General features: G+C 59.8%; 2 protein-coding genes across 2 annotated transcripts in view; one reads left to right on the forward strand and one right to left on the reverse strand.

Moving 5' to 3' along the window:
* Positions 1-5,539: 5,539 nt before the first annotated feature.
* On the forward strand, positions 5,540-7,743 carry TTC9B (tetratricopeptide repeat domain 9B). Its single transcript, XM_084771538.1, has 3 exons — positions 5,540-6,024; positions 6,580-6,762; positions 7,534-7,743. The coding sequence occupies exons 1-3, from the start codon at positions 5,604-5,606 to the stop codon at positions 7,647-7,649; spliced, it is 720 nt and encodes a 239-aa protein (XP_084627664.1). The 5' UTR covers positions 5,540-5,603; the 3' UTR covers positions 7,650-7,743.
* A 167-nt stretch (positions 7,744-7,910) lies between these two features.
* Positions 7,911-12,730, reverse strand: part of MAP3K10 (mitogen-activated protein kinase kinase kinase 10) — a 20,472-nt gene continuing 15,652 nt past the window's right edge. The window contains exons 7-10 of the mRNA XM_084771537.1: positions 11,167-11,314; positions 10,074-10,186; positions 9,113-9,793; positions 7,911-8,515 (exon numbers count right to left, since the gene is read on the reverse strand). Of these exons, the coding sequence (XP_084627663.1) occupies positions 8,190-8,515; positions 9,113-9,793; positions 10,074-10,186; positions 11,167-11,314 (1,268 nt within the window). The 3' untranslated portion in view covers positions 7,911-8,189. The remainder of the gene's footprint in view (positions 8,516-9,112; positions 9,794-10,073; positions 10,187-11,166; positions 11,315-12,730) is intronic.

Consider the following 12,730-nt stretch of genomic DNA (forward strand, 5'->3'; position numbering starts at 1 on the left):
GCCCAATGCACATTTCCTTAGCCGCCCTCTGCCTGACTCTGCCTCCTGAGTTGCGCCACCAGGCCTGGCAGTTTTCATGTTTATGTTATCTGTATGAATGGTTCACCTGTACATACCCACGGAGGCCAGCAGGGGGCACCAGTTTCCCCAGGAACATGGACGAGTTCCCCTTTGCATTCCAGTTCAGCTCTACCTCTGGGACGACTGTCTTTAAATCAGACCCAGACCTTGTGTAGCACCTACTATGCCACGCAGCACTCTAGGCACTGGAGACAAAGCAATAGTGTGTGTTGCAGGGAGGGCAGCAAAAAGCCCCACCTCAGCCAGGCGGTGGTGGCGCACGCCTTTAATCCCAGCATTAAAGGCAGAGGCAGGCGGATCGCTGTGAGTTCGAGGCCAGCCTGGTCTACAAAGCGAGTCCAGGACAGCCAAGGCTACACAGAGAGACCTTGTCTCGAAAAAAACAAAAGACCCCACCTCAAGGGCTCACGTTCCTGTTAGAAGGCAACGAGTGCGCAGGAGCCAGCCATTGATAGGTGTTTGTGATCCCAGCACTCAGAAGTAAACAGAAATGTCAAGTTCCAGGCCAGCCTCTACCCAGCCCTGGCTGTCCTGGAATAGCTGTTGTCTTTTTTGAGCCACCTCCCCAGCCCTGGGCCTGTGTTCTGTGTCCAGCCTGCAGGAGGAGGCTGGGCTGCCGAAGAGACACTGAGGCACGGCACAGGGCTGTGCCGAGTGAGGATGTCCTCGCCCTTTCCCGGGCTGCCGCATACCTGCCTGAAGGACCCGGCCTTGCCCGGTGACTCAGGAGATGCGAGGACTAGCAGCGGACTGGCAGGGCCAGGGCCATGTACGCACAGGGGAGGGAGGGGCGGGCCCACGTCACCGCAGGGGACCCTGGTGGCGGTGCCCCGTGCCCTCCGCTGCACTCCCTGGGTCTGCAGGGGACACGCTCTACCCGGCGGGCTGCGACTTCATCACCTGTCACCTGCAGCTGCTGGGCGCGGCCTGCCAAACAGATGAGTGTGTGTTGCCCCAGGTACTGTCGGGGCGGCCTTTGAGGGGGCCGGGGGGCCGGGGGAACCCCAAGAAATGACGTAGGGATCACCTGCGTGAGGTGCGGAGCGGGGCTGGTGTTTGTCAAGGCGGCTGGCAGAACTCAGACGTCCGACTTGAGTTTAGTGGTCTGACTTGCTCCGCGCCTTCACGGCCCGCAGCTCCGCTCGGTGGATGAGGAAATGAAGGGGGAAGGCGGCTGTGGCAGCCTCGGCACTCGGGAGGCTGAGGGAGGAGGACTCTGAGTTAGAGGCCAGCCCGGGTTACGTGGAGACTTTTAAAAGGGGAATGTGCCGGGGTGAGGTGGCTTATGGGTTAAAGAGCTGTTCAAGAGGATCCAAGACCCTTTCGCGGTCTCCACAGGCACCAGGCCCACGGTGCCCAGGCACACACTCGGTCAAAACCACCCCACGCCTACGCTAAATACCAGTAAAATAAAATAAATAAGCGTTTAAAAGACACAACTGTGCCAAACCAGGTCAGTCGAATGCTGAAGGCGACTTTACCCACGACTTGCGGACTTAAGTCTATGGGTCCATTTTACAGATTAGGAAACTTAAGTTTGGAAATTGGACCATCCATCCCCACTGCTCCAGAGCAGAGCGTCCGAGACAGTCCGCCTCGCTCTGCCATCCGTCGGTCTCTGTCTTCCAGGCCCGCTGCTCTTCCTTGGGCTGCTGGCTGCTCTGGCCAGGAGTAGCTCCCTCCCATCCCCCGCGTCCCCCCCTTCCCCCCCTCCCCCGGATCCCCCCACCCCACCCCCGCCTCCCAGATGCTGAAGGACAAGGGCATGGCCCGCACTCCGTGGCCGTGGAGGGTGTGTAGAGGCCTAGTTTTTTGCCCCAGGTGAGATTCTCTTTGCCACTGATTTCCCGGAGCCTCCCTATTGGAAAGGCTGCAAACCAGGTCATTGAGCGAACTACGTGCACCATGGTGAGCGCCAGGCTGGCCCAGCACTTCACAGGTGATGGTGTCGGTCACCATGGTGAGCGCCAGGCTGGCCCAGCACTTCACAGGTGATGGCCTTGGTGTCCCCCGGGCGAGTCTACCAGCCTAGAGACTATCTTCACCATATATAGGGACGATACTTGTTTATTTTTCTGAGTAGGTGAAAATACAGCGTCTTGTCTGCCTAGCTTTGGGGATCCATTGTCTTTGTCTGGGAGTGTTTGCGCATTCTTGGGGACTCTCAACCTGGCCTCGGGGTGCTTTTCCATAGAACCTTCCAGTGAGGGGCTGGGGCATAGCCTTAGAGGAAGCCGGAAGCCCCAGGTTCTACCTATGCAACCTTCCCCTCTTCCTACAACCACCCTCTCCCCCGGCTGTGTCCCCCCTGCCCGCCCCCGCCCCAGGTGGAGGGACGGCAGGGTGAAGTGTCCACGCTCAGCTCCACTTTACTTCCCTTGGACTCTGGCCCCCTCTAGCTGCATCCTTACGGGAGAATGAGGTGTGACTGCCCTTCCTTGGTATCCCCTAGTCACGTGCCCCAGCCACCCCTAACTCCAGGGACTTACTTTAATCTGTCTTCTTAGCCCAAACCTCTAGTTCCCTTCCTTGGAGCCCCCAGGCGCTCCTAGGTCCCCTGCTGTTCTGCTCAGGTACTGAGCGGGTCCCAGGTCCGGGGCACTAGCCTGGTAGCTGCTCAGCAGCCAGCAGCCTTACCCAAAACAAACCCAAAGTATGTTTCTTTCTTTCTTTCCTTCTTTCTTTCTTTCTTTCTTTTTTTCGAGACAGTTTCCCTGTGTAGCCTTGGCTGTCCTGGACTCACTTTGTAGACCAGGCTGGCCTCAAACTCATGGAGATCCGCCTGCCTCTGCCTCCTGAGTGCTGGGATTAAAGGCGTGTGCCACCCCCGCCCAGCTGTTGGTCGTTTTCTAATTCAATAAAAAGAATTTCTTTTACTTAGCGAGCTCTCCATCCACATTGGTCCAACTTCCCAGGCTCGATTTTGATTGGTTAAATTCTGTCCCCCCAACCCCTCACCCCCCATGCCTCTGGATAATCTCAGCAACTCTCTTGCTAAATTCTTCCACCAGGGGGCACTGGCGGGCTTCCCTAGGGCTGCTCTTCAGGAAAAAGCTGGGATTCTTTTAAGAGGCGGGAAGAGGGACCTGGCGTGGTGGCGCAGGCCTGTAATCCCAGCACTCAGGAGGCAGAGAGGCAGGTGAGTCGTTGTGAGTTCGAGGCCAGCCTGGTCTACAAAGTGAGTCCAGGACAGCCAAGGTTACACAGAGAGACCCTGTCTGGAAAAAAACAAAACAAAAAAACAAAAACAAAAACAAAAGGGTGGGAAGAAACTGCTAAGGATGAGTGAGAAAAGTGGACAAACTAGGCCTGCCCTATTTACAAAGAATAATGCCTCAGTCTAGTGGCAGGCTCTTCAAACTCTGTTAAACTGACTGAAGACCTAGGATTCCAAAACACCTCTTGATACTACCACACATTGCTGTGTTTGTACATGCATATATGTATGCATCAAATATAGGTGATAAGTATGCCAGGCTGGCCTCAAAGTCACAGTGTTCCTGTGTTAGCCCCCCAGGTTCTGGGATTACAAGCATGTGTCATCACTCTTGGGTAATTCAGTGTTTTAAAGGATTTATTTATTCATGTGTGTCTGAGTGAAGTTGCACATGTAAGTGCAGGTGCTCTTGAAAGCCAGAAGAGGGCGTTGGATCCCCTGGAACTGAGGTTGCGTGCGGTTGTGAGCCACCACGTGGGTTCGAGGAACTGAACCCGAGCTCGCTGGAAACTCAGCAAGAGCTCTTAACCCTGGAGCCCCCTCTTTAGCCCCTAGCTAGATAGTTTTAATCCAACACAGCACACGTGCGGGCCTGTGAAGGTCTTTCCTATCTGAGGCCTGGGGTGTGGCTTAGTTGGTAGAGCACCTACCATACTTGAAAGCCTTGGATCCACTCTCCAACATCGCATAAACTCCAGGCATGGGGATATGTGCCTGTGATGCCAACACCGGGAAAGTAAAAGCAGGATCTGGAGCGCAAAGTCCCCCTCAGCAAATAGTGAGATTTTTTTGTTTGCTTGTTTTTTCGTTTGTTTGTTTGGCTGCATAGGAGTATCCTGGAAAAGAAACACATAGTAATAATCTGAAAAGATTTAAAGATTTTTAAATTTACAATTGTGTGTGTGTGTTTGCACATGACACACATGTGCTATAGCATGTAGAAAGAAAGTCAGATGACCACTTTCAGGAGTTGGTTCCATGCATGGAACTCAAGTGGTCAGGTTTTGGTGGCCAGTGCTTTCACAGCGATTTTGCTTGCCCACAATAAAAAGATTCCCGTCTCTCTCCCCCTCCTTCCCCTTTCTCCTCCTCTTCCTCTCCCTCCCCTCCTCCTCCTCCCTCCTCTCTTCTTCTTCTCCTTCTTCTTCTTCTTCTTCTTCTTCTTCTTCTTCTTCTTCTTCTTCTTCTTCTTCTTTCAGTCAGGGTCTCACCGTGTAGCTCTGGCTGACATGAAACATTGTCTTAGAACAGGCTCTCCTGGAAACCACAGGGCTCTTCCTGCCTCTGTCTCGTGAGCCCTGGGACTACAGGCATGCGCCACCATTGCCCAGCCATGGTTACTTGGCTGTCCTTATTGTGCTGGTGGTTCTGGGTTGGCAGTGGACACTGTCACCTTCTCAATGGCTTTTCTGGGAGTGAGGGAAGGCAAGGGGCAGGATGCTCTGGCTGCAGAGTCGCCCCTCCTCCCGGAAGTGCCCAAACCCACTTCAGGGCGGATGTCTCCTGTGGACTTCTCTGTCCTGGCCATGAACCTTTCCCTGTGCTCTCCGGCCTCATCCACAACAGACTGCGCACCGAGGAGGTACAGACAGAATCTAAATAATTCTTTTTCCTCTCCCATTCTCTCCCATCTTCCTTACCTCCCCCCCCCTCTCCTTTCCTTGCATCCCATGGCTGCTCTGGAATTCCTTCTACAGCACCAGGTTGACTTCAAGCTTTCCACACTCCTGCCTCAGATGTTAGAGTGTGATTACAGGCAGGTGGCACCCCGCTTAGCTCCTGTTCTTCTTATCATGGCCCCAGCACTCCCAGGACAGAAACTGAGCAATGGCTATTTGTTACATAAATAATCTATTCCAACGTGTGTACTATTGTTCCGCACTAAAGGACTACAGGTAATTTGGGGGGGACTGTCCGAATCATACAGTAGTGAGGGAAAAAAAGTAGGGGTTTGAATCTGGGCAGCTTGCCTCCCTGTCCTGTGTTCTTATCCAACATGCCAAATGACTGGTGGGCTGAAAACCAGCTTTCCACGAAAACGATGTCTGCCCGCTCGGTTTCTTCTAGAAATCTCCGGGAAAGCATGCAGGCTGGTGGGAGGGTAAGGACTGTGGGAAAGGCGCCAGAACAGCTAGACGCAGGCTGATTTGAGGGTGAGCGAGGGGGAGTCTGGAGGGGCTTCTCTAGACCCATAGGGGGCAGCCGGCAGACGGCAGCCAGAGATGCGGGGGCGGAGAAAGGGTGGGGACCGGCCCCGCGGGGGGCGATGCGGTAGCTGCAGCGGCGGCCGCAGGAGTTTCCCACAATGCAGCGCGGCGCGCTGTCCCCGGTGCTGATGCTCAGCGCTGCCCCGGAGCCTCCACCGCGCCCGCCTCCCGCCCTCTCCCCGCCGGGCCCCGGCTCAGCGCCTCGCCATGGCTCGGCTCGGTCGGGTCCTGCCCCAGAGCCGTCTGGGGGCCTGGCCACGGCGCTCGACAGCAGCCTGCGGGCCGCCGTGGCGTTCAAGACGGAGGGTCAGCGCTGCTACCGAGAGAAGAAGTTCCGAGAAGCCATTGGCAAGTACCACCGAGCGCTGCTTCAGCTGAAGGCGGCTCAGGGGGCTCGCCCCGGCGGCCTGCCCGCCCCGTCCCCAGGACCCCCCACCAGCCCGGGGCCCGCCCGCCTCAGCGAGGAGCAGCGGCGCCTGGTGGAGAACACGGAGGTTGAATGTTACGACTCCCTTACTGGTAACGGGGCCGTCGGGGGTCGTGGGGGCGGGGCGCAGAGAACGTGGGTGACACAGGTGGGAGGAGAGGCGCAATCGGGAGGCCTTAGGGCCTAAGGGCGGCGGCTGGAGGCCGAAGGAGTCAGGGCTGTGGTCCTACTGGAGAGACTTCGGAACTTGATGAGGACCGGAGTTGGGAGTAGACGGACAGGGCTTCTTGGATGGAAGAAGCAGGGGGCTTGGCTGGTGGGCTCTGGGCTTGGTCTTCCCAGCCCCACTTCCCCCGGCGGCTCGTTTCTATTCCCACCGGCCGCACGTGAGCCAAGGTTAGAAAGGCTTCCCCTGCGCCGGCTGCTTCCCTCACCTCCGCAATCGTTTGGGAAACCGCCAGCTATTTTGCCTCTGACGCGTCTGCCCTGCGCCCTCTAGCGGCGGCGCAGATAGAGCCTGTACTAGCGGCCCAGTCAGCTGGTGTCCCCCGGTGGCCGGAGCAACCCCTTAGGCCGAGGTCGTGTGAGTTCCCGGGGTGCGGGGCGGGGCGGCAGCGTCTGAGAGCGCGGCCTCCGCATCCCCGCAGCTTGCCTCCTGCAGTCGGAGCTGGTGAACTACGAACGCGTGCGCGAGTACTGTCTCAAGGTGCTGGAGAAACAGCAGGGCAACTTCAAGGCCACCTATCGCGCTGGCATTGCCTTCTACCACCTGGGTGACTACGCGCGCGCGCTGCGCTACCTGCAGGACGCCCGCAGCCGGGAGCCCACAGGTGAGCTGCAGGGCTGGGCTGGGCTGGGCGTTAGAGCAGAGGAAACCAGGGCGGGAGAACCAGGGCAGAGGCAAACTACCCCGGGAAGTGCTGTTGCCAGCTCTGGACAAGCTCTCTGGTCACCTAAGACTCCTCATACGGCCCGGCCCGTCCATCATCCATCCACCGTCACCCATGCTGCTCCTCTGACGTTTACCCTACCGGGCCACATGCACACGTACAAAGGAAGCGCCCTACCAACTGGGCTACATCCCTGACCCACTGACCCACTGGTGTTTCTCTCCGCTCACCTATGACGGCCTTGAACGCACTCCCCCCCCCCCATATTCCTTCACTCCCTCCTGCGGAACACTCGGCTCCTCCGCCACCCTTTTGCCCCCTACTCATCTGCTTAGAACATTTGTCCCTGGCCCTTGGTCAAGTCAAGTCAGGGTGTCCCTGTGCGTGTGCAGACATGAAACAAGCCCCCGAGGGGGGAACACAGCAGGTGCTGCATGCCGGGCTGTGGGAGCGAAGAGGCAAGATTAGCTTTCCTGTGAAGCGGTTGGGTGAGAACAGTTGTCACTTGGGAGTGCGTGGAGGTGTGACAGGAGCCGCTCCCAGCTCCCAGCAGAGCGTGAGGTGGGGTGTGTGTGTGAAATGTCTCTGGGTGCTGGCTACAGCTGACGTGCTGGGGGTGGAGCCACTGTGAGCTGAGGTCATGAGGACATTGCTGATGCCTCAGGACACCCAGATAATGTTCCTGTCCCCCCATCCCCCCCCCCCCCGCAGACACCAACGTTCTCCGCTACATCCAGCTGACTCAGTTGAAGATGAACCGGTGTAGCCTGCAGAGGGAAGACAGTGATGGGGGGACTGGAGGCCCAGCTCGGAATGTTCTGGGCTGAGGCCAAGAGGCGGCTCTACCCTGTTCCCTCCAACCTCTCCAGGCAACTTCCCCTGGCTCATGTGTTTACTGGTAAAGCGCCTGTCGCTGCTGTCTCCTTGGTGTGGTCTTATTTTGGGGATGAAGGAGGGATCCATACCCGGGCCTCACTTCCTCAGAGACCCAGAGGCCCAGGGAGGAAGTGTGGGGCTTAAAGGTGCCCCATTGTGGGCTAAGTCAGTGTCAGGGCCCAGGCTGGGGAAGTGCACACAGCCAAGCTTGGTAGGGGGCAGGGGTTACCTTTAATGCTGCCGTTTGTGCCAAGTCCCCCACAATGTCCTGTCCCTGAGTATCCCTGCCCCCCCTCTCCCCACAGCAGGGTGGGCTCAGAGCTCCATCCCCTGGGGTACAAAGGAATAAATTAAGTGTCCTTCCCTCCCCCTTCCCCAATAAATAGAGTGGGTATCCTGCCCAGGAGCTCCCCCACCTTGGCAAATGGTGGGCTGTGGCTATGCCTGGGGCGCTACATTCATGGCTGCCCAGGCGGGTGGGTGAGCAGGGCTCAGTGAGAGCCGTAGGCCCCGCACAGGGGCACTGTGCTGTCCTGGCTCTGGCCCTCCATGTCCATGTCCAGCAGCGTGGGCTGCGCGCTGGGCGGCCCAGGGCTCTCTGGAGCGTCTGGCCTGCTGGGAGGGGAGACGCTGTTGAGTGTCCGGCCAAAGGAGACCAGTTTCCAGGGGTCCAGGCGGGGGCGGCTGGCAGCTGGCCGGGGTCTTGGGGCAAAGGTGAGGGTGGTGGGACGACCAGGGAACTCCAGGGGCCGGCGTCGGGTGGGGAACAGGGCCTGGGGGTCGGGCAGGCGAGGAAAGTCCAGGGGGTCTCGAGGACCTAGGGAGAGAGGACCACATGCTGTGAGGGGCTGGGGCAAAGGGTGCCATTTCTAAGGCAACACTCATCCTTGCACAGTGGTGTTACTGGCTTCTCCTGAAACATTTCCTGGTAAGGCCGCAGCCATGAGCAACCCTGCGTTTGACCGTGGGCAGGTCCCCACGGCTTGCAATGGCTCATCCATCTGGAAGATGGTCTTTACAAAAGTTTGCGACAGGCTGGCTTGGGACTCTTACGTGTGCCACCACACCCAGCTCAAGCCTTCATCTCTGAAAAGTGATCAAAACAGCACCTTGCTGGGGCAGAGAGTCAAATGCGACCACAGGAGCCATCAAACAGAACCCGGGGCCTGCAGGGCACAAGTCACTCCTGACCATGCCATCGTATTAGTGGCTAAACGGGCAGGCGGGACAGTGCTGAGAGCTACCAAGGCTTCCGGTTGCCGTCAAGTCACTTACCCTGCCCTCGCAGGCCACCTCCCAGCTTATCCTGTCTCAGACATCCCAGGCCTCGCGCTGTCCGGCCCCCACCCCACCCCAGCAGCTGGAGCAGCAGATGCTCGGAAGGAGACAGGTGGCTTACGCAGGCCGCACTCACTGTGGTTGGGGAGCTCAGGCGGCTCCCGCTGCCTCAGCACCCCATCCGACGGAGTCCGCCTGTGTCCGCGGCTCACGGCGTGGGCGGCGGTGACGTGGGTGGGTGTGAGAGACTGGCGGGGGTCCTTCTTGAAGCTTTCTAGCTCCACGTCCACAAGGGGGTTGGTGCTGGGCGAGGAGGCGGGTGGAGAGGGCGGAGGGGAGGGCGCGGTGGGGGCAGCCTCGTCACTGTCCGAGCGCAGCAAGGAGCGCGTCGAGTTGCAATCGGACACAGAGGACAGCGATACCAGGGTGGCTGAGGGTGCCAGGCCCAAGCCGGGGGCTGTGTCATCGCGGCGATTCCCGGGGCGCCCGGTCGGGCTGAGACCCCGAGGAAAGCGACCCGGGCGCGGGAAGAAGAGGTTGTCCAGCCAGCGCCGCTGCTCCTCCCCGTCCCCTGCGCGAGCCTCGGCCACATCAGCGCCCAGGCCCACGGCGCCCAGCAGCGTGGCGCAGCCCAGCAGCGCCAAGTCGCAGCGCCTGCGAGCTCCGTGTCCTGGCCGGGAGGGGGTCACAGCTGGCGGCTCCCATGGCGCCTGCAGGCAAGGAGAGGGCTCGGCCGGCAGAGGCACCTTGAGGTAGGACGGGGTGGAGTAGGGGGAAGGGGGCACGCTGTTGCCTTCATCTGCCTCCGCAAACTCTTCTGCAACCGGAGAGGTCCGTCACTGGGCTGCCCCTGCCTTTTCTCACCTTCCCTCAGCGACCTCCAACAGCAAGACTCCCACTCTCCGGATGCCACTAAGTTGTCATGCGCAAATCTCTTTCCCCAAGGCCATGGGGAGAAAATGAAAACGAGGGCCAAACCCCAGGCCAATGGCTGCCATCTCCTCTTCCGGGCACGTCTCACCTACGCCTGGGCAATGCTCCTTCATCCAGGATTTCTTCCGCCCCCACCACTCCCCAGAGTACCCACGGCCTCTTACCCATCTCATTGAGGCTGGCAAAGCCTGGGGCCATGGGGGTGTGCTTGGGGGATTTGCCCAGGTTGGGGGCGCTTGAGGACCACTGCTTGCTTCCTTCCCCCAGGGTCTTGAGCCTGCAGGGGGCACAGGGAGCCAGGGTCAGGCAAGGCCCGGGCAGGCACAGGGGGCCAGGGTCAGGCGAGGCCCGGGCAGGCACAGGGGGCCAGGGTCAGGCGAGGCCCGGGCAGGCACAGGGAGCCAGGGTCAGGCGAGGCCCGGGCAGGCACAGGGGGCCAGGGTCAGGCGAGGCCCGGGCAGGCACAGGGGGCCAGGGTCAGGCGAGGCCCGGGCAGGCACAGGGGGCCAGGGTCAGGCGAGGCCCGGGCAGGCACAGGGGGCCAGGGTCAGGCGAGGCCGGGGCAGGCACAGGGGGCCAGGGTCAGGCGAGGCCCGGGCAGGCACAGGGGGCCAGGGTCAGGCGAGGCCCGGGCAGGCACAGGGGGCCAGGGTCAGGCGAGGCCCGGGCAGGCACAGGGGGCCAGGGTCAGGCGAGGCCGGGCAGGCACAGGGGGCCAGGGTCAGGCGAGGCCCGGGCAGGCACAGGGAGCCAGGGTCAGGCGAGGCCCGGGCAGGCACAGGGGGCCAGGGTCAGGCGAGGCCGGGCAGGCACAGGGGGCCAGGGTCAGGCGAGGCCGGGCAGGCACAGGGAGCCAGGGTCAGGCGAGGCCCGGGCAGGCACAGGGGGCCAGGGTCAGGCGAGGCCCCGGCAGGCACAGGGGGCCAGGGTCAGGCGAGGCCCGGGCAGGCACAGGGGGCCAGGGTCAGGCGAGGCCCCGGCAGGCACAGGGAGCCAGGGTCAGGCGAGGCCCGGGCAGGCACAGGGGGCCAGGGTCAGGCGAGGCCGGGCAGGCACAGGGGGCCAGGGTCAGGCGAGGCCGGGCAGGCACAGGGAGCCAGGGTCAGGCGAGGCCCGGGCAGGCACAGGGGGCCAGGGTCAGGCGAGGCCCCGGCAGGCACAGGGGGCCAGGGTCAGGCGAGGCCCGGGCAGGCACAGGGGGCCAGGGTCAGGCGAGGCCGGGCAGGCACAGGGGAGGAGGGCAGCACCCGCGCTCACCTCTCCTCTCCTCCCGCCCGCTCCTTTTGCAAGGTGGAGCTGGGGCCCCATGTCCTGCCCTTCTTCTTGCCCCCAACCAGCTCCTCCTTCTTCGGTGGCCCACTGCGGCTCCACGTGCCACTGCCGCTGCCACAGTCCATGGGAGTCACTGTGTGGAGAGAAGTGATGAGTGAGTCATGGAGGGGGCCTTGCTGACCCCACTTCTGCTGTTAATCTGTCCCCAACTCTCCACTGCCATCAGGGCGTGGCCTAGCTCCTTCTTCCTATCTTCCTGCCCGACCCCTGACCCCGTGACCTCACGCCCCTACCCAAGCCTTCACTTCATTCTGGTTGGCACAGCCCTGAGCTCTGCAGAGCACGGTTCTGTCCCTCCATGCTCCCAGGTGCACCCCGGTTCTACCATCTGCACTCACCGTGTGGCTCTCTGGTGGGAAGAGAGCCCTGACTCCCACAGAGTCGTCCGCTGCACGGCTGCACCCGCCCCCCACACATATACATATATAAGTAAGTGTAATAAAAATAATGAGCTACGCACTAGCCCGGAGACAAAGCGAGACTGTCTTAAAACAAAACAAAAGGCCGGGGATAAACGCTTGGTGTGTAGACGCTTTGCCTCTCAGCCATGAAGCCCTGGGTTCCCTGGCACTGCACAAACTGGGCGTGTGACGCACGCCTGTAGTTCAGGGAAGCGGTGGAGGAAGGATCAGGAGTTCAGGAGTTCAAGGTCATCCTTAGCTACACAGTCAGTTCCCGGCCAGCCTGGGCTACATAAGACCCTGAAGCTGGGCGGTGGTGTCGCACACCTTTAATCCCAGCACTCGGGAGGCAGAGGCAGGTGGATCGCTGTGAGTTCAAGGCCAGCCTGGTCTACAAAGTGAGTCCAGGACAGCCAGGGCTACACAGAGAGACCCTGCCTCTAAAAACAAAAACAAACAAACAAACAACCCCACCCCCTGAAAAAAGACCCTGAGGCAGACATGCAAAGGGAAAAGTTTAGGGGTTTGGGGTTCCATTTGGGTTGGGTTCTGCGTGCTCCCCTTGTGTTCATGCCCTCCACAGCCCCAGTCCCCTCACCTGTGAACCTGCAACCCCAGAATCCCAGGCCCCTCACCGGGGCCACGCACCTTCCCATCTTTAAACAGAATAGATTTCTCTACCTCTGGTAACAACCAACTTTACACAGCTCCTGTTCACGTGAGCCCCCACATACCTGGGTCCACAGAGAACAGAAGGCCTGATCCTACATCAACTAGTTTTAGGTAAAACTTTATCCTCAAGTCAATTTTTAAAGTAAATCACACATTTCTCACTTTGTGCCTGTGCATAGTCAGACACAAGCATACCTATACATCTACAATTTCTTTCTCTCTCTCTCTCTCTCTCTCTCTCTCTCTCTCTCTCTCTCTCTCTCTCTCTCACACACACACACACACACACACACACACACACACGTAGCACCAAGGGCAGCGGCAAAGGTCAGTGACAGAACACCTTTTACACATATGATGCCGTGAGGCCCTGGCACTGCCACACATTAGGAAAAGAATCTGGGGCTGGATTCTTT

The sequence above is a fragment of the Acomys minous genome (assembly GCF_964271855.1).
Source record: "Acomys minous genome assembly, chromosome: 20".
Lineage (NCBI taxonomy): Eukaryota > Metazoa > Chordata > Mammalia > Rodentia > Muridae > Acomys > Acomys minous.